At 46.9% G+C, this 21,246-nt stretch overlaps 2 protein-coding genes across 5 annotated transcripts; both read right to left on the bottom strand.

Moving 5' to 3' along the window:
- Positions 1 to 1,453: 1,453 nt before the first annotated feature.
- LOC133897348 (endoribonuclease Dicer homolog 4-like) lies at positions 1,454 to 5,346 on the bottom strand. 4 transcript variants are annotated; one of them, XM_062338050.1, is made up of 7 exons: positions 5,148 to 5,346; positions 4,949 to 5,027; positions 4,133 to 4,234; positions 3,568 to 3,664; positions 3,177 to 3,408; positions 2,875 to 2,977; positions 1,454 to 1,804 (listed from the first exon to the last, which is right to left on the bottom strand). In XM_062338050.1, exons 4-7 carry the CDS (start codon positions 3,625 to 3,627, stop codon positions 1,654 to 1,656), a joined length of 546 nt encoding a protein of 181 aa, XP_062194034.1. In that variant the 5' UTR covers positions 3,628 to 3,664; positions 4,133 to 4,234; positions 4,949 to 5,027; positions 5,148 to 5,346; the 3' UTR covers positions 1,454 to 1,653. The 4 variants fall into 4 exon arrangements, with proteins under 4 accessions (XP_062194034.1, XP_062194033.1, XP_062194032.1 ...); XM_062338049.1 differs by lacking the exon at positions 4,133 to 4,234 and having other exon boundaries at positions 5,148 to 5,345; XM_062338048.1 differs by having other exon boundaries at positions 3,568 to 4,234; positions 5,148 to 5,342.
- Positions 5,347 to 7,630: 2,284 nt separating this feature from the next.
- On the bottom strand, positions 7,631 to 13,829 carry LOC133897082 (sugar transport protein 7-like). The gene is made up of 4 exons (XM_062337652.1): positions 13,170 to 13,829; positions 9,083 to 9,402; positions 8,341 to 8,967; positions 7,631 to 8,243 (listed from the first exon to the last, which is right to left on the bottom strand). The coding sequence occupies exons 1-4, from the start codon at positions 13,312 to 13,314 to the stop codon at positions 7,770 to 7,772; spliced, it is 1,566 nt and encodes a 521-aa protein (XP_062193636.1). The 5' UTR covers positions 13,315 to 13,829; the 3' UTR covers positions 7,631 to 7,769.
- Between the last annotated feature and the right edge of the window lie 7,417 nt (positions 13,830 to 21,246).

The following is a 21,246-nucleotide window of genomic DNA, read 5'->3' as shown; positions in this document are numbered from 1 at the left end:
GTGCCGAAAAATACTTTTTCGGTACCAACATGACCGTGTACCGGAAAGCAGACGCGATATAATCGTGTACCAAAAAAGTTTTTTAGCACATGATGTGCCGAATACGGCACTGTTACCCGTATTCGCTACACCGTATGTCGAATATAGTCTATTTTCAATACATGGTGTGCCGAATATGGGCAACAGTGCCGTATTCAGCACATTGTGTGCCGAAAATGTCTTTTTGGTACACGGTGTATCGAAAATTCATTTTCGATACACCGTGCGCCAAATATAGATGCTAAATTAATAAATACAACTACATATTGTCTATTTCAATAAATACTTTCATATATGTTGTCTAATATTGAAATTTTACCGGTGGGCTATGGTGGTCGTCTGCGCCTCTAAGTGCTGTTGCTTCGCATGCGCCATCGATGCTCGTCATCTTCGCCTAGGTGCGCGTGCCCACCGCATTTGGCTGGCGTGCCGTCCGCTCGTGGCGTCACCGGCGCGTCGCGGTTGTGAACGCGGTGATGCTCCCAGGGTCAACTGTGATGCTACATATGCATTTGAGTTTGTGTACATCTATGGTATGTGTATGCGTACTGGTCTGCGTATGAGTATGTGTTTGTGTATGGTTTAACAAATCACCGGTGTCGTGCCTGTGGTGCTGGTTTCTTTTGCGAGGGGTTTGGAGTTCATGCCATCCCGCGGCTGCAGAGGAGTGTTTTACGGTACTTGAACTGACGATACAACTACCGATACTCTTTCAGTGGTTTAGATGTGCTTCAGCTGTGAGTTCGTAGCGCTGGATGATGCGGTGTCTCCAAGGTTTGGAGTTGGTCACCAGTCTCGGTACGAGGAGGATTACTCCAGGATCGTGCAGGCAGGTTGGGATCATCGGAGCTAAAGGCGGTGCAAGGACCTGGATGGGTTTCATCTTATAATACGATATATTAAAGCTCCAAAAATTGTGGCCATTCTAAGGGTAAGACACTGTAGCTACTGTTCTTGTGGGTCATATATATATATGGATAAGGATATGTATATATATGTGTATGTATGCATATATGTATCAGTATATTTACATGTATAATATATTTTTTTGAAAATTCCAGAAAAATAGCAAAAGGTAAAATAATTATATTGATAAATCGGCTAAAACAATCTAAAATGCACAGAAAAATATCTAAAACTCAAAAAAAAATATGAAATAACTTTTATTATGTTCATATTACTGTCGTCTACATATTAAAATTATGTGCATACATAAAAATAATATTATATTCCTATAATTAAATGAATGTATTAAATATTAATAAATTCATAAATAAACATTGAGATGCTAAAATTGATGAACCTAATTTTTTTTGTCTTCTGTGAAAAAAAACAGACACGGCGTAGGCACGTCAATCCACCTAGTATATCCTTGTTCTCCAAGGTTCTTTTTGTACTTTCAAAAAGTGGGATGTATTGTGTTCCAAATTAATATATTCCCTTTCCCCTCGCAAAAAAAAACAATAAGTTCAGACACAGATAAGCATCACTGACCAAAGGAGTACACTATCTGACCCTAGGTTGAGGGGCATTTGTACAAATGGCAACGGAAACAAGGGTTGATCAAAGCAGCAAAACTGTAGATAAACGCGCTACTTGGGACGCATCTGAAGATTACTTGGCATGTCCATAGCGCTCAAGGCACCACAATGCCCCTTGAGCGGCATGTTCTTGCGCAGCTTTCTTCTGACGCTTGGGATCACCGAAGCACTCCATAACAGTGTTGACGATTCCATCCACATGGACAGTTATCTTGCATGTGAATCTGCAGAGTTCTCCCGGCATCAGTTTATTCCCATTTCTGATCCTAATAATGAGTCTAACTATCGTCTTCGAATAAGCAACTAAGTAACTAACAACAGTACAGACTGAGGGTGGTCAAATGTAACAAAAAAATGGGACAGCGAATGCAAGAACACCCAAGCATGGTCGTATGTGAAGGTGATAACTTTCACGTTATTCATCTGCTAAATGCAGCTCAACATACACTGACTTATTATGGACAGTCATGAATTATTCGAGGAAAAATCACGTAAAAGAGAGACGATGACCGCTAATCAAATTTGAGTCAATTCAAGGGTGCTACTGAAGAGTCACAGGTAAGCATCAAGATTAGGATACTGCAGCAAAGGATTTCCTGTAACTGGAAATTTCGGAAAAAGTTCGTCAAACTTTTTGTAATTCTTTTTCTTTTTGGAAAACCAGGAATGCAGCCTGGAAACAAGTAGTAGTAACAAGAATAATAAGAACAACAACTTCTACTACTTCTCAAAGCAATTTTATTCTCACTTCTCAAATTTACCATACTAAAGATGAATTAGTTGGGTTTTTTCAGAAAACCTTTTTTTTTTTTGGAATATTTAAGTAAACGCACAGGGTTCAGGCATCTAGATTCGATAGAGCTTTATATTGTTGACATGCCACTATCTATTTCTTGTGATAAAAGACACAAACGTGTAGGTAGACTGTACTTATGAAACTCGGTAAAATTTCCCAAAGCATTTTGACTTCTGGAGCATTTCTGGGTATGTGAATTTATGCAGCTATGGTACTTTTCAATGACACTGCCAATCATACATTCTAATATTGGCATTATAATATCTATCGACATTAAATGTCCATGAAAAAATCTTGTATACAATAATACGATTCGTTTTTTTTAAAACTACATGAAAGGATATTAGGTCGAGGTTATAGCATTTTTCGGTAACATAATGCACAACGGTGTTATACGTGCTGGAAATGCATGACTACTAAATTTAATATTCACTGGTTAATAGAATGGTTTTTGCTCTTCAAAGTCCATGTTCTTTGGAGCATTTTTCGGTAACTTACAGTTTGTTATGGGGAGGTCCTTGTTCTTCAAATTCATATGATGGTTCTTTCCAGCCAATTGCAGTGCAGATTTTTGGCAGTCTCGACCTTGCTGATTCATTGCCTGTATGGCAAATGAATATTAGCAAAACAATAGCTTACAGAAAAATAATTTACCTTTAAATGTGAGATTAAGGATAAAGCAAGAACACTAATGCACATATACTCTCTTTTGGTGAAGTTTCAAAAAGAAAATAAAAGAATGCATATAATGCCTGATAGTATCAAATGCCGTTGCATCCATTAGCCCGTGCTCTAATCACCTGTAAAAGAGATACCAGTAACATGCTGAACATGTCCCTTACTGCAACCATTTGCTTCACCAGAGATCTGCACTGCACAATCAGTGAGACCATCCCTGGGATCCTTGCCAGCAGAAACTTTGAGCGATAGAACATCAGGCACTTTGCTCTCTGTGTCAGAGACTTCAATTCCCTGTTGTGGCTGAACAATGGACCCTGAAAATTTAGCCCTTTTGTGCTTAACTAACAAATCCTACAAGACAAGACATTAGCACCATCAGAAATTCAGAATACAGACACATAGATTTAATCTGTGGAGGGGAAAAAGAAACTCAAGCATGTTGTTGTGTCGTATTTAAAAGGAAAAATGGAGAAAAAAAAGTGGATGCAAGAGATTTTGGCCATCTTTTACCTTTTCTTCTTCTAACTCCACTTCCTCCTCCGATGGCATGATAGTGGACTTATGCTTCATGGTATGCGCCGTAACCACTAAACAGAGAGGAGTGGCCCTAACAAATTGTTACTAGTTAGTTATATGTTATTATCATGACAAAAGTGTATCGAGCATAGCTAAGTTCAGTGATAAATAGAACAAGAGCATTCTTCTATAAAAATGTATTCAAAGACACAATTTGTTATTGAAATTGTTTATTATGATAGCAAGATAATCGGACTTCATTACGGTAATGATACATCATCAATACAGACTAGGTTAATTGCATGTTCAGTAGCAAATGGTTCAGAACTATTGCTCCAAAAGGCATATAGGGGGTGTTTAGCAGGGCTCCAGATCCAGGATCCACGATGGATCTGGGCGAAGCCTTGCCAAACAGGGCGACTCCATGATTTTGTAGAGCAACCCGATAGATGGATCTCCCCACTTCCCTGTGCAATTATGTGGAGCGGTCAAAACGTTGATCCAAATGTGGATCCGCCCTATGGAAACCAATCAGCCCACCGAGTTGAGGGGATATTACCCGTTTTTGCCATCGGTCCGCTTATGGATCTGCTCCACTGTGGATCTATAAATTTGTGGAAGATGGAGCCCTGCCAAACAGCCCCATACTCTACGTCATAACCTATTCAACATAAGGTATGGTTATTGTCATTTGGTGTGTTCTGAATCAATAGAACTAGTACAAAAGTTTTTGTTCAGAACGTGGGTAAGTTTTGCAAGGATTTCACAAAAAAGAATGTGCCTGTTATGAAATCTATAACTAAACTTTGAATGAGTTTTGTCAACCTTATAAACCATGGGATAAAAAAAAGAGTATGTGCGTGAGTGTGGGGAAGGGAGGGCGGGCGGGCGGACTGCTAGTAATAGTAGCGAAGACTAAATAAAATATGGAATAAAAAAAAGACAGATACAGTAACACAGTCAGCCTTTTAGGATCCGTACATATTAAACCGTTGCAAGCTCTATTGGACAAAATATTGCACTTGCGGGTAACTCACCATTTAGTTCAAGCTGGCTACAGAACAAAAACCATTTCTAGCAATCCAGCGGCAATTATTCACTGTCTTCAAACCCCAAAAATTTTCTAGTCTAGAAACAATCAAGCTGTCTGCTCACTGTCATATCGTGTTACGTCAACCCGGGACACTACTCTTGTTATTCGAAAAGAATTCTAGTCACTCGCACTGAAGTTGCATATGACAGAGCCATGTATCGAACTATCAATGGGGCATTTGCAAGATCAGAAATGATGTACAAAACACAGCAGAAAAGGGGGAATATCTCCAAGGCTAGATTACACTCCTGATCCTTCTTGAAACTGAAAGGGGGGGAATACCTCCAAGGCTGGATTAACTACGGGCGGATGGGGTCGGATTAGTAGCGCACCACGCAGCGCACAAATCATCCACAACCGACTGAAACGGTGAGAAAGAAAGGGTTTCGAAATTGATTGCTCACAGCCATAGCAAAAGAAAAGGTCCAATCCGGAAACGAAACCCTAGAACAATCCGTCCAAGCGAGCTTGCGTTGCTTACCAACAAAAGAAGAAACCAATCCGAGTTCGGATTGATGGGTCTCCACTCCCAGCAGAGGGCGAGGAGGAGGAGGTCAGCGACACCTCTCGGCGAGAGAAGGCCTCGGTGGAAGGAGGGCCCGGTTTGCTGTGTCAGGTCGACGGCGGCAGAATGGGGAGAAGAGTGGGCGAGGGTTAGACCCACGGCCCACGGGTCCCTTCGGAGTGCTTCAATTTTTCCTCTTTCCAGTTTTGCCCCTGGATCCACCGCAGAATCACGCGCTTAACCCCAGCGGGCCAATCCGACTCGGAGCTCGGATCTGATTCCAACGCGCGCTTCACGGATGTATATCCGCAGCGCCCGCCTCCGCTTCGCCATGATCTCGTCCGCGTTTCGCACGCCGCGCCAGTGACAGGCACACGAAGACGAGCATCGCCGCGCGCTCCGGCGGCCACCACGAAGTCGATCAGCTCCGCGCGCACGGACCCGGTCCCCCGTGTCGGGATGGCAGCGTTGTGCATCCGGCCCACGGACTGCCTCGCCGGCCGCGCCTTCTTCGGGGGGCACCCCGGCGTGCGTGCCACGCCCGCTCCTCGCTGGCCAATGCAGCAGCAGGACAGTCGGATTCCAGCAACGGTTTCCCCTCCTGTGTCCAGGCAGTCGCGGCCGGCGCGTGGACAGCCGAACGGGCGACAGCGCGGGCGGCGGTTACCCCCCGAGAGCGGCTCGCCGCCGCACAAGCGCGTGATGGAGAACGTCGTGATTCTGAAACGCGGGGAGCAGATCCCGCCCGAGGTCACGGCGATGCTGACGGTGGCGCCTCCAGCTGCGGGCAGAGCGGCGCGCAGGCGGAGAAGGCTGAGACTGTGGCGGCGGCGGACCAGGGCGGCGCGTGTTGGCTAGAACTCGAAAACTCAAATTCACAAACACAGAGTCAATTTGGTGCTCGAATAACCAGCAGCGTTTTCTGTCCATTTCTTCTCCTTTTATTGTTCATCCCTAGTTCGTGTGCCCGGCCATTCCGCCATGCCAGCGGGGTTCCGCACACACCGCGCACGACGCGCTCTACGCATGCGAAAGACTCGGCCAGCTCCAACAGAACGAGCGGCTCCCACCTACATGGAAAGATAACAAACAAGCTAAAGCAAATAACTAGATTAACTAACAGCGCGCAGGGGGAGAAGGCCGAGACTGTGGCGGCTCCGAACAAGCGCAGCCTGCAGGCGGAGAAGGCTGGGACTGTGGTAGCCTTGGAGCACCGCGGCGCACAGACGAAGGGGGATGAGCCTGTAGCGGCCGTGGGCCAGAGCAGCGCGCAGGCGGAGAAGGCTGAGCTTGTAGCGGCTGCGGACCAGCGTGGTCCAGACACGCAGGCGAAAAAGGCCGAGGCTGCAGAGCACCGGGGCGCAGACGCGACGAAGGCAGAGCCCGTGGCGGCCGTGGCCGCAGAGCAGAGCGGCGCACAGGCGAAGGAGGCCGCGGCCGCTCCGCTGGCCGTGTACTCGGGGCCGTCGTTTGTTGTCCCGCCGGAGCCCCGCGCGCTGCCTATCCCGGAGCTCTTGCTGAAGCGCCGGTCGGCTGCGCGCGCGCGATGACCGCGCGGCGCCGACGGCGGCGGCGGCATGAGTTCGAGCACGCTCGCTTCTTTTCACACTTCCTTATGATCAGGCACCTGAAAATCGCAAGAGATTCAGTTGATGGTGTGAATACTGAACGCTGGCGACCCCGAGGTTAGGGTTCACCGGTGACCTCAGGGATTAGAGGGAGGCTGGGGCGGCGACCAGACTGGCGGTGGGCTATAGCATGACGGTGTGGTGAGACGACGATGGAGGCAGCGGTGCTGTGGGCAGCAAGCAGGTGATGAGCAGGGTTGGCAACGGGACGATGGAAACAAATATATTAGCGTGACAGCAGGCAATTGGTGCAGATCCGACGGTAAAGACGCCACCAGAGACAGGTAGTGTAGGTGAGCGCATCACGGCTTCATGGGAGAAAGAAACAATCAGCGCTAGAAGGAATAAATGGAGGAAGAAGATGAACGGTACCCGCTTGGTTCTAGACCATTGGGTTAGAATCGAGAGTCTAATGTTGGTTGCGTGATTTATTTATTTTTAAGAAACAGACGTGTGAAGTATAGCAACACCTTTTTTTCATTCTCTTTAGCATGCATTATTGTGGCTTTGTTGATATGTGAATAGCTGAGGTCCCTTTGTAGCTTACTACATTCAGGATCGTTAGATCTTAAGTGTAATCAATAATTCTTGACACTCCTAGTCTCCTCCTCTGTTTCAGATTCTAGCTTATGCCAAATTAACTACTCCATGTCTTCATTCTTAACTGGGATCCCAGTTGCTAATTGCTAAATAGGTCATAGATTCATAATTTTGGCAGTCTGCACTACAGACTTCGATGCTGATGCACCTCGCAGATATTTATTCTGAAGTGTGAACCACACGATCCCTTCTACAGTAAAAAAACACGAAAACTCTGAGGAAGAGAATGTCTGAAGATGCAAGCCACAACAATACAAGCACATAATAAAATGCACATCGAATTCACACAACCTACATATGATAAGCATCCTGATCCTCCTACATGGCATTGTCCTCATGTTGTAGTACAGTCTATGAAACCATGCACACTTCACTTGCGATTGCTGTTGGCAGGTGCAGCGTCGTCCGCTGCTCCCCAGCCATCCTCGAGCGGCATATCCGGCATGACCTTCTTCCAGAACCAGTGCTTCCTCCAGAGCAGCACCATCTCCTCGATGGGCACGCCCTTGGTCTCCGGCAGGAAGAAGTAGACGAAGACGGTCATGACGGTGATCCACCCCGCGAAGAAGAGGAAGATGCCGAACTTGAAGGCGCACAGCAGCGACAGAAACGCCTGCGCGATGGCGAAGGTGAAGAGCAAGTTCACGGCCACCGTAATGCTCTGCCCCGCCGACCGCGTCTCCAGCGCGAAGATCTCACTCGGCACCGTCCACCCCAGCGGGCCCCACGACCACCCGAACGCCAGCACGAAGAGGCAGATCACCGCCACCACCGCGATCGAGAAGCTCCGCGACAGCTGCTTGTCCGTCCCGAACTTGACGCCCAGTATCACCGCCACGATCACCTGCACGCATGCATGCACGTTCCAAGAACACTTCAGTCCATGCAATGCGAATTATACGTACATTGTGATCGCGATGCGTAGTGAAGTGATCGTCAACCTGGCAGACGACCATCTGGATGCCGCCGCTGATGAGGAGCTTCCGGCGGCCAAGGCGGTCGACAGTGCCGATGGAGATGAGCGTGGAGGAGAAGAGCACGGCGCCGGTGAGCACGGAGGAATAGAGGGACGCGTTTCCGCCGAAGCCCATGCTCTGGAACAGCACGGGCGCGTAGAAGAGGATGGAGTTGATGCCCGTCAGGATCTGGAACGCCGGCATGCAGACGGCCATCGCCAGCTGCGGCCGGTTGCGCCGCTCCAGGATGTTCCGGAACGGGTGCTCGATGGTGTTGGCCAGCTCGCTGGCCTCCACCATGTCCGTGAACTCGGCGTCCACGTCGGCGGTGCCGCGGATGCGCTCCAGAACGCGCCGGCCCTCCTCGACGCGCCCGCGCTCGATGAGGCTGTTGGGCGTCTCCGGGAGGAACAGCCCGCCCACGGTCATCAGCAGCGCGGGCACCGCTGCGAGGCCGAGCGACAGGCGCCAACCCCACGGCTTGATGTTCTGCGTGCCGTAGTTGATCAAGTTCGCCGTGAAGATGCCGAGCGTCGTCGCGAGCTGGAACATCATGTTCAGCCCGCCGCGGAGGTGAGCCGGCGCCATCTCCGACAGGTACAGCGGCACAGCCTGCGCCACGCCACGCCACCAATAACACACTGTTAGTCAGAGCCCACGCACGCACTAGAATTTTAGAACACCGCCATTGTTCTTTCACCAAGCGATCAAGAACTCTTCATCTCACCTGATTGCCGAAACCGATGCCGACGCCCAGCATGATGCGCCCGAGGATGAGCATGGCCAGGTTCACGGCGGCAGCATTGAGCGTGGCGCCGATGAGGAAGCTGACGCCGCCGCAGACAATGCTGGCGCGGCGGCCGTAGTTCCTCGTCACAGGGGACGCGGCGAGGGTGGCGACGAGGCCGGCGATGTAGAGGGAGGAGGTGAACGCCGCGAGGCCCTGGTTGTCGTACTTGCAGTAGTTGTTCTGCCTGCCGGAGTTCTTCCTCCGGAACACCACCGGGAAGAACTTCTCCAGAAATGGGTCCATCGAGGTCACTCCTCCTGCAGCATTTGGTTTGGCCAGTCAGATTCCCAGAGCATTCCAGGTGATAATCCATCGTTAAATAGCCACTTCAGAGTTCAAACATGGTAAATTTGTTGTTCTCATGGCATGTGAAATTCTAGCAGTGGCACCACGAACGCGCGTAATTCTCCAGATTAGTTTTTGTTGGATCAGTGGAGGTATAAATCCTTTGGTAGACATGCATTACGGCGTGGCTGATAAAATCTTCTTAAGCATCTTCAATACAAAGATTTTTGCTTGGTTTTATTATGCTCTGCTGGACTAACAGAGTGTTCACCTGATCAACTCTACTACTTTTTATTATTTTCAACAATGATCGCCTCTACCTGATAATATACATAGACAATTCCATTTTAGTTAAAGAGATTTTTTGTGCTTTGAACAATGCAATTCTCACCCTAGGTGTGTGCGCAACCATTTCGAGTTTGCATACTTGTGTTCTCTAAAAAATTCTCACAAAGTTCATGATGGAACATGATCGCCTTTAAAAATCTGGGAAAAGTAGATCATTTTGAGATTAAAAAAGGAAAAATTATGCAACTTTTTGCAGGTGAACTTTTCTCCTTTTAGAGCATGTACAATGGGGTGCTTAGAGGCGATGCTTATAGAAAAAATCGGATTTTTTTTCTTAACTGCAGTAGCACAGGTGTTTAGAGTGAGGGTAAGGTGCTTACTTAAGCACGACGACTTATATTAGTGCTAACAAGATAGCTAACTATATTTAAACACGTGTAGTCTTTATTTGCATTAAAAATTACAATTTTTAAACACATGTGGTCTTTGTTTGCATTGAAAATTATAGCTTTTATGTAAGTATTTAACACTCTCTTTCTTTAAACAACTAGCCATAAACATCTAGCATTGTTCATTCCCTTATAGAGCTCACAAATGATTCATTTTTCCACACTTCCTAAAATCCAAGTGCTTGAAATTTAGGAGTGGCGATTTGGCGATTTGGTGAAATTTAGGACGGCCACGTACGTCATCGCCAGCAAAGGTTTAGGATTCGGGGAGGGGATTTTCGGGATCGTCGATGTGCTTCCCAGGCTTATAGGGATGCCTGGAGAAGTAGGTCGGTCAGACGGAGGAGACGAGTGTGGGGGCAAGGGGGCGCCACGGACGGCGAAGGATGGCTGGTGGGCCAGTGCCGGGCGGGAGAAATAAGGATGCCGTGTTAGCATGGTGACGATGGATCCAACGATGGACACAGTTGGAGAAGGGTAAGAGACGGGGGAGCAAGCATGGAGCCAAGGATAGGAGGCGGATAGAGGTTGAAGATGGCTGAGTCTAACAGTCTTTGCTTGAAAAATAAGCAAAAAAACATGTGGTTGATATATAGCATCATCTTTTTTTCATGCAACTATGTTCCATTATTTCTACAGCCAAGAGTTTTATGAGAATTTTTTTAGAACTCACAATATGCAAACTTGAAATGTATGCACACGTGCCCAGGAGAGAAATTTGACCCTATCATGTTGAGGTTTGTTAAACAATAATAATGATAGAGCTAAGACGTTCGAGGCTACTAAAAATATCGGACGCTTGGCTACACGTCCACGTCTTATAGGTTCCAACTTCCAACGAGTTATGTGCCCTTTGCCCATTGCCCCTTTCCCGTCATGTGCACGCCCTCGCCCACCAGTCCCCATTTGTTTATCTCTTCCCCGGCACACCAACCGAGCTCGGCTTGCTCAGTCTGCTCGTGCCTCCTCTCTCCCACGGAAGCAAATTCTATAAGATCCGGTCCTACAAAAGACTCTTGCTCTTGTGATGACACGTGTCCACTCCCTCTCTCTCCTCTTCAGCCCAGCCATTGAATCACGGGATGGATGGATGGATGAGGTCTCACGAGGATCTTTTTGAACAGGATACTATAAAATTTGCTGTCCTCTCACATTGCAGGGCCTCAAGGAAGGCTACAGAGCAGTAGGGTGCTCATGGGGGTGATGGTCCCATGCGTGGAGACGCCAGAGCTCCATCGATATGATGTCACCAGGGCTAGAGCTCACTGGATTTTGCGAGATCCAGATCTCCAATGAGACGGTGCTCGCGGGTTGATGCTCCCTATTGCGTGAAGATGTCGACGCTCCCTCTATTTGACTCCACAGTGGCCGAAGCTCCAAGCTCATCAGTTGGAGCACAACAGATCCATCACTGGCATAAAATAAATTCATTAACTGAGGAGGAAATTGATGGTGAAAACTATAACATGTGATTATGAGGATGTTGTATTTTTTGATGTCACATCTTATTTAAGATGTTATGATTAGTGTTTTTTGATATTGTAATATGTGATTTGAGATGTTTTTTTTTTTGCAAGATGTGATTTGGGATGGTGTAACTGATGATTTCGGATGTTGTAACATGTGATTAATGATGTTGCAACAGATAATTGGATATGTTACTATACATGATTTGGTTGGATTGATATTGTATTAGGTGCTTTGGACGTTGCAATATATATTTTGAGATGTTGCAATAGTAATTTTTGGATATTGCAGTTGTTTAGAGTGGCTGATGTTGTATTTAGAGGTGCGAAATTCCATTTTATATATTAAGATCTTTTTCATGCTATTTTTTATAGGATTAGTCATAGAGTAGATCTCATTTAAGATCTGTTGTGTGAGCTTAAGGTCATTGCGTGCAACATGAAGTGATATTATGATGAGAATTTTCTTCTGAAATCAGATGCATATTACGAGTTATTTTATTACATGTTTTTCCATATTACAGACGTTAATTTTTAATGTTGCAATGAACCGTTAGAGCGTCTAATAGATTGAACGTTCGGACGCTAGCAGCTTTGGTTAAACAAAGCCCTCTCGAGTATATTGTAATGGCAATATTATACCGTACTTATCAATGAAGTCAAGGGTCGTACAGGTGTTTTTGACTTCTGAACATAACCTCTTTTGAAAACATTTTTAAAAGAATAGGATTGGTTTTTATAGTTTTTGTCCTCAAATCGCCCAATCGTTCAACGCTCCAACTATCCCAAAACTTAAAAATGAGAAACACAAGGTTTTATCACCATGTCGCGATGTCTCCAACCTTTTCTTTTTCTGTTTTGCGGCGAATTGTGTACTGACAAGTGCGGCCACTGGTTGGTCTGTTCGTCAGCTCTCAATCGCAACCCGTGTTCATACGACGCGAAACTTTGATATGAAGATACTAGCACGAAATTTTTCAGACTAGTTGAAGCGCCCAATAAGCACTAGCTAAAATCAAAATTGATGGTGATGGGGAAGGAGTTTGAGCGAACTGGCCCGCTATTAGATATTATATGTTACGAGATTTATATCTATACTTGTATCGAAGTAAAATACAAAGAACATAAACGCAATAGTTTCTTGCGCTTGAAGTGGCCTAGTCGTCCGTCCTTCCTTCCCAAACCAATCATCCGCCGCATCAGGGGAAAGGTCCTTTGGAGATACCATGAAATCCACCTCTCGAAAAGCCTCGATTCCATGTGCGATGTACTGACGCGTACGTGCCAAACTGTTGCGGGAACGAGACAGACGCCTCGCCCAGGACGAGGGGACGGGGCCAGCGCTGGTACCTACCACTAGTGCCGCCAAATCCGACCGGGGCCACGCCAGCGTAGCAAGACTAGAAGAGAACACGTTACCGCAAGCTACCTGCGGACCTCCGGTGGCTCGTTCATGGCTGAGGAGCGGCCACACCATCGGACGAAAGCACAGCACGCGGAAGAGTAAGACGAGAGCAGAATGATTGTGGAGCGTACCGGAGATTCCGATGTCGTAGCCGAAGATGGCACCCCCGACGGCGGCGACGAGGCAGGTCATGGCGACGGCGAGCGTCATGCGGCCCTTGTACTGCGCCGCTCGCTCCTTCTTCACCCCCAGCGCCGCCACACCGCTGCCCGCCATCGCTGCTCCTCCTCTGTTACTCCCGCTCTCCCCTGCTCCCCCCTCCCCCTCCCAGAACTCAACCAAGAACCGAGCTACACACCAAGCAATGCTCTGACCAGCAGGATGCTAGCCCACAACTATAACTAGGAGCAGGACGTAGCCACTAGTCTCTCCCTTCATCCCCTTGGCCTTGTCCTGCTTCTTTTCTTCCCTCTAGGCTGGCTGGCTCTCGACCCAGATACGAAGCGAAGGCGCGAGTGCAGTGAGCAAGTTGGGGGATGGGGCTGCGCTGCGGTTGCCTTGCCTACATAAGCAGAGAGCAAGCGGACGGATAGAAACACCACCCCACGACCGTTGACCCATCTCTTCTCCCGCGACTCGGGCAGCAACTTGGCGAGCGATGTGGAGGGAGTTGAATGGGATGCGTGCGCAATAAATAACGAGGAGACGGAAGAAGACGGTGACGCGCGCGGCGACGAGCGGAGCAGTGGTTGCTTCCCCCGCCTCTCCTCCGCAGACTCATCGACCGTCTCAACACGGCCAGTCAGTCGCCTACGGTGTTTGGAGTGGGAAATGCAAGTCGACGTGTAATGACGCATGATTTATTTCAGTCTATCTATTTCATTAGTATTCATCTGTCTGTCGATTTTTCATATTTATTATATATATATATTTTACTAGTATTTATCTATCTGACGATTTTTTATTTTTTTCACCTATCTCTCTAATACGAATCGCAATGTAAATAAAAGTTACAATAAATCATGTGCGCGAGAGCTAGTGAAAAAAAATCACATTCTTAGTACTATGATAACAAAAAGACTGCGTTTTTCATTGTCATTTCTCTCGTTACTGGGAGACTGCAATTCCGAAATCCGTCTGGATCCAGTCAGCGGCGGCTATGTATTAGGGCCAAAGTTTGCTTGGAACGTAAAAATTTCACCGGAAAACGGTGCGGTTAAGATTTGTGATCAAATAAATATATTGTAAGATGGTTCTACAAATTGATTATATCTCACCATTTCGAATGCAGTGATGTCTTCGATCAGTTCATGTGGTTGCACGGAGTCGGCACCCGTTGAGTTTCGGGGCCAACATGCCACCTTCCAAGTTACTAATTCATCTAATCTTATCCATATATTACATGTTCATAGACTAGGATCAGTGACGAACTCAAAACAAAAATGATCAGATGTTCAAGTATTAGATAGAGGTTTGAATGTTCCATTTGTTAGATTAGAGGGTATGTTCGCATTACTAAAATCGAAAAATTATTCAGTATCCTGTACACTTTAGTCTTAAACGGGAGTCCGCCCCTGACTGGGGCCATTTGCCCATTCTGTACATCTGGTGCATCAATGTCAGTTGCCAACTTGCCATTGCTTGCACTTGTATAGCTCTCCCACAAATACTTTGGGACCTAGCATCTTCATCTCTCTCTCAAGACATGCCACAAAACAAAACAGTGGCAGGTCACAACTGTACATACACACTGTTCTTTTTAAAAAAAAGTTGTCCATAAAAATAAGCTACTGTAGGTCGCATCTGTACAAACTCATTGTTCTTTTCAGCCAAATGTATATCCCTCACCGAAAGCAAAAGCATGGACCAATCTGGAATTTTCGGTGGTGACATGCAAACTCATGGAGACTCAATTGTGTGACTAGCTAATTATTGTACCAAGCGTGCAAGCCTGCTTTTCGACTACACCTTCCACTTTACTGGTGGATCTCCCCTTTACTGGGAGCCTTTTGGTTTGGAACTTCGCAAGCCTACGAATTACTCGGTAATAGTATATAATCTCGCTCTCACATGCATGAGTAAGCTCTGATCTTTTTTACCCACGCTTCCTATACTTTATACTCCCGTGTTATAATATTATATAATCTCACTCTCACATTTATAATTACTTACATATCATTTTTTATCCACACTATCTATATTTCAGACGTCGTGAATGTTCGTGAGGTTTTCAGTTTGATTTAGAGTTCTTTGTCGTCAGGTTTAGAGGAGACTTCAAGGGAGATAGATTGGTCCAATGAAAGAGACAGATCGGCTCGGCAAAGGACAACCGGTGGCTAAGATAAGGTGGGAGTAACGGCTGCAAATCCAACAGCAAGAACACCACTAGAAACGACTAGAGGTGGACGGGACCTAAAGATGGCTGTGAATCATTCGCATTTTCATCTTAAAGCAAGCCAACCCCTTTACAAAGCCGTGTACTCTCTCTCTCTCTCTCTCTGACTGTGCCATTCTGATGATATCATCTGATGTATAAACAGCAAACTCTCATCAGCTCCCACAAAAGTAATCTAGAAGAAATGAAAAGCAAAGCAAAGCAGCTGATGCAGTGCAGCTCGATCAATCATGTCACGGCCCGCCGCGATCACGTATCACCGAGGCTCGCGGAGTCGGTCTCCCGAGGTGCTCTCCATCCGCTACTACACGCCTGACGCAAGGCGGAAGGAAGGAATGAACGGCGCTGGTAATTACCTGCGCCGCCGTGCGGCGGGCAGAGCGTACACAAGTCAGTGCGAAATAATCTGCTGCCGCCCGTGAGCTGAGGAGGGGTTGCTGGCTGCCATTCGGGCCACCGATGTGCTAAAATTAGAGCAGCGATCGCAGCCATGCAGTGCGGGCACGCGTGGACTTGACAGGTCTGGGGCAGCAAGTCTGCGGCGAAGTGGAACGGTCTCCGGTCTCCGAAGAGCCTGCGTGAAGTGTGCATGGGCTGTGATGACGACCTCAGTAGACGGATATTAGTAGCGCTGTGATGACAACCTGCCCGTGGCCTTCTGCAACGCAACCGGCTCGCCAAGGCAATCCCCAACAACCTTGGTTGGCAATGACCGTTCGCATCAGGGGCAGAACCAGCCTTAGGTCAAGATCTGGTTCATTCAAATTTAGTTTGGATCTAATTTTTTTTAATATTTTTATAGTAATTTCAATAAAAATCTGGACTCATGGCTCGGATTGAAGCCCAGCCTGCTATGGTCCTGGGTCCTCCCTTGATCCGCATCCAGCCATTTAGAGCCAGGCTTCTCCACTTAGGCCGTGTTTGTTTGCTGCTTCTGAAACTGCTTCTGCTACTGGCAGAAGCCAGAAGCCAGAAGCCAGAACAAACGAGGTTCTGGAGAAGTGGCTTCTGGAGAAGTCAGAAGCCTGTTTCTGAGGAAAATGAACTAAAGCTGAGAAGCTCGCTGAGATGTGCTTCTCTGAGAAGCTATGTGCTGAGAAGCCAAAAATTTATTGTAGAAGCCAACAACCTATTTCCAAAATCAGTTTTTCAGAAAAACCAAAAGCACTGCTTTTCAGAGAAGCTCAAAAGCAGAAGCTCAAACAAACACGGCCTTAGTTCAGCGCTATCCACCGGAGCGATTTTCGATTTATTTCCTATAAGAGAATGGTTTCTATTACTTTGGAGGGGAAGGAAGCCCCAGAGGAGGCAGAGCCGCTGAAATTAGCACTCGCAGACAACCGATTAATGAGGATGAGGACCAAGCAGGAGCTAGCATCGAATACTTGTGTCACAATGGAGTTGTAGAAGGAGAGCAAAGGACAACGCAAAGCTCATCGGCACAGCATGCCCTCCACCGGTGAGGGGAAGTATGATACCGGCCTGAACGTGTCCATGCCCAGCCGAAGCCTGCCCTCCCCAATAATGGCCATAGGCATGCCGCACTCCCACAGGCATGCGGATGTGGTCAGTAGAGTAGATAGAGGGGGACAATGGCGGGCCCACATTGAGGCGTGAGTGTACATCTATACACCTTTTAAAAAAATGAAAGCCATATGTAATAACAGTAGATGTTACAGTATTTGTTAAAATTTCAGAATTATTTATTGCATTCTGATTCAACACCATCATGCTCCCATGAACCTTTTCTTACTACCGTACTCTACTATTTTAAAGCCTAATTAGCTCTTATGACCCATTTTTTAAGTCATGTATACCTATTGTTAAAATAGGCCCATACTCACCACCGTAGGGAGAGGTTGTCGGATGGTATGGTAGAGGCTAAGGGGATCACGCCATATTAGAGCCACAAAAGCCAACAGAAGCACAGAGCTGGCCTTAACACGTTTAAGGATGGCAGTGGGCCAAGTCGAGTCAAGGCCCCGTGGGTTTTAGACATGACGAGAGTGGGTTCAGGTGTAGAAACCATCCCGCGTGGCCATCGGGTAGGGGCCCAATCCGAGTCGGGTTCGGGTTGCACTTTGCACCCGCGGGTGCCTCATGGGCCCTGAAATCCCGAGTCCCCAACTCCTCGATGGTGTAATTTGTCTTGTATCGTTGCATTGGCTCCAATTCTCAACTCCAAAACCCCCTCGTCGAACTCTGCCTCCTCGACAAACCTTTCATCGCCGCCGCCCGAATGGGACCCTCCCCCGCCACGGGTGCTAGGCCTACGGTGGAGACGCGAACGATGGACTCGGTGGTGTACCGCATCCAACTAGCGCTCCTCGACGGTGTCGCGCCCTATAATGAGCCCCTCCTCCACGCGACTGCCTCTGCGCTCCTCTCCAGCCCCGACTACGACGACGTCATCATTGAACACTCCATCACCGATGCATGCAGCCACCCCACCTTCCCTAACCCTCTACCCCTAGTGGCGAGCACCAACTTGACGCAGTTCCACATCGTCCCTCCCACCCGAGCGACCCTATAGGGTCCCACCAGAGTGGCTCGACGCCATGGTCACACTTGTCGAGGGTTGCGGTGGGGATAGCTCGGAGCTAGGGTTTCGTGATGTGAATGGGAAGACGAGTGGGGACTGTGAGTTTGAGTCTTGAGGAAGACGACGCGACAGATTTGGAGCTACGACAGGTTTCGGGTCCCCTAATGGGTCTCGGGTCCCCGTCGAGGCCGATAGTCGTTTTGCACCCGGTAACAATTTCGGGGTTAGGTCGGGTTTGAGGTCTCAGGTTTCATGTCAGGTACGTTTTCACTCCACCCGCCCTTGACCCGACCCGTTACCACCCTTAAACACATTCGTTGGGGCCGGGTGGAGCACCTCCCCGCTTGCACCCTCTCGCAACTTGACCATCGACATCATAGTCTTGCCAAGGGAAAGCTAACAAGCAGGACCGTGCAGAGATGCGGCACGACGCTCTCGGCTGCAACGTCTATAGATCTCAAGCCGCTCCGACTGCATTGCCTCCAGTAGGACCTACACGACGGCCGACCAGCACGGACGCGCCCGATCACCTCGACAAGGAGCAACCTGATGGATCAGGTCGCAATGGCCACATCCACGCAGACATGAACTAGCAGCGACGATAGCCCCAACTAACGAACTTGGGGGGCTCGTGGTGCAGGGGACTATTGCCGCATGTCACCAACACCCACCAATGGAAGGTAGGAGGTCAGAGCAGAAGGGGCCAGACGAGGCAACCACAAAACCTTCATATCCAAAGGAAAAAGAGAAGAGAGCTGCATGCAAGCAAGGAGAGAGGGATGGAAAAGCAGGAGAGAAGGCGCGAATGATTACACCGCTTGGTGCCCCTGCCGCCACCGCTGGATGACGGTGGTAGCGGGCAATGGATGGGTAGCGAGGGGTAGTTGGGCTGGAGAGGAGGAGTTGTGTTTGGATCACCGGTTAGGAAAGATCTTTTCTTGCTTGGGCATGTTTTACATTGGCAAAATTAGGTGAATACCATCGTAAAAGTACTCATATTAAAAATACCAGCAAGGATATTTTACGATGGTACCCAGCAAATTGCCCAGACATTATGAAGTGCTAAAGATTCCTAGTTTTTAGGGGCAATGTATAGCTTGCAGGGGCTAGAAAAATCTCGCCTAGTGAGGAGAGCCAAAACGGCTCGCTCTCATCTGCAAGAGTCACGGTTGGTGGTAGAGGTGTAATCAGATCAGATACGAATGGATATAGCTCATTATATATCATATCCTATATTTTTTAGTCAGAGTCAGACACGGATAGTGCCGGATAATTATTTCTTTATCCTGTATCTTATCCTATATATTTTTTCTCAGAGTCAAAGTCAGAACGGATAGTGCTGCAAGCTTTCGGTTAGTCGGATAGATGAAAAAATTTCACTTTATTTGCATCTCCACGTAGCACATTAAACAATATAAGGTTGCAATCAAAATGAGCACAAATAGATTGATCGCTAAGATGTGTAGCAATATACCTATATATTATCATATTTTTAAGTGAAATTATAATAGTTTTTCTTGTCATATCTAACATTCGGATATTTTAGATGTATATCAGTCATCTTGTATTATATTTTATATTTTTTTCTTCTCAAATTTAAAATTACACATAAATAGTATTAAATAATATCAGATAGCTATCTTTCATCCTATATTTATTTTACAAACCCTATATTGAGAATGTTACGCGGAGATATAAGTCCCGTATTCACCCCTAGCTGGCGGAGCTATCGATGCGTCACAACACAATTACGGCAAATTTGGGAATTTAGACAATATATGCGACCGTATTTACGAAATTAGACAACATGTTGGCGTATTTGTAAATCTAGCACTCGTATTCGGTATCTCAAAATCCGAAATTTGGATTTCGGTAACTCAAATTCCGAAAACACTCCGGGCCCACTGAATTCGGCAACTGAGGTGCCGAATACGGCCCACAGTGCCGTATTCGGCACCTCAGTTGCCGAATTCAATGCATCATGTCACTTTCACGTCGTGTCGATGCTTTCGGTGCGTGCCAGTGGGGGTTGATGCTGCTTTTGCGCTTAATAAAATGCCCTGGCTCGCAGAAGAGAGAAGGGAGAAGGGAGAAGAGAGCAGCAAAGGAGAGAAGGGAGAAGAGAAGAGAGCAGCAGTGGAGAGAAGAGAGCAGCAGTGGAGCAACGCTAGGAGAAGCAGCTCGAGCAGAGGGGGCATCCGGAGAGGATCAACGCGAGCAGCAGCCGCGCTCAATTTCCTTAAGGTAAGTTCTTAGATTACGTAGTTAATTAGTAATTATAATTAGATTTTTCTTAGTTCATTCAGAAGTATATTAGTCCTTTCGTCAGTATATTGTTAAATTCATTCAAGTACATTTGATTAATTATATTATTTTGATAAATTAGAGTATTTAAATTATTGATTTAGTTGGGTTATATAATTTTTATTAGTAAGTGTGATTAGATTCTTTACTTAATATAGTAACATGAATTTACGTGATTTAATCTAGGTAATTAGTTTTATTAAAGTAATATAATTAATCAATTAACTTGATTAATTAGTTTAATCACTTAGGTTTGGTAGAACCGTTGAAGATAGTGTCCAGTAGCAACAAAGATGCATATTAGTTGTATATTGCACTATTTAATTAGTATTATTTTTGTACTTATTATTTATTACATGTACATTTATTTAGGAGATACGGTATGATTTTCCATATTTATTATGGAGAAAGTCCCACAGTTTTGCACGGGAGACTTGTAACAATTCAGAACTGCCAGCACATAGAGAGTTCGGTTGAGATACCTATTGATCTAGATGGCCTGAAATCACATGTTATGCACCTTTTGCGTGTGAACCAGCAGTCCCATATTGTTGTCCTAGAGGGTGTACGGCCGCAGCTTGTTCCAAATAGCTCGGTCGTTATCCATACGTTGTTCGAGATGAGTAGGAACAACGCATGGGCTTTGTACTCACGCAAGGCATTGGAGGAGAACTTTGATATAGCGGTGTACGTAAACATAGTGTCACGACTGGTGTAAGGTGATGTAGTGACCACTGTGGAAGGCTCAGGCCAGCAGGTGATGCATGAAGAGGATGGAGGGCATGTCGGGGAGGGCAGTTCCAGTAGAGAGGGAGGTAGAGTGGACCCTTGTGAGGTCGATGCAGGATGCATGGATAATGAAGACGGTGGTAGCGGGGATGAAGAAGCTGCTGACAATGATGACCCGGTCCCGGCGATCCAGTACTTTCGTGGTACTGGGCTCCTGGAGTGTGTCGTCGTTGAGTAT

Source organism: Phragmites australis, chromosome 17 (genome assembly GCF_958298935.1).
Source record: "Phragmites australis chromosome 17, lpPhrAust1.1, whole genome shotgun sequence".
NCBI classification, from domain to species: Eukaryota; Viridiplantae; Streptophyta; class Magnoliopsida; order Poales; family Poaceae; genus Phragmites; species Phragmites australis.
The sequence above is the reverse complement of the archived record's forward strand: the minus strand, read 5'-3'. Positions and strand labels throughout refer to the sequence as shown.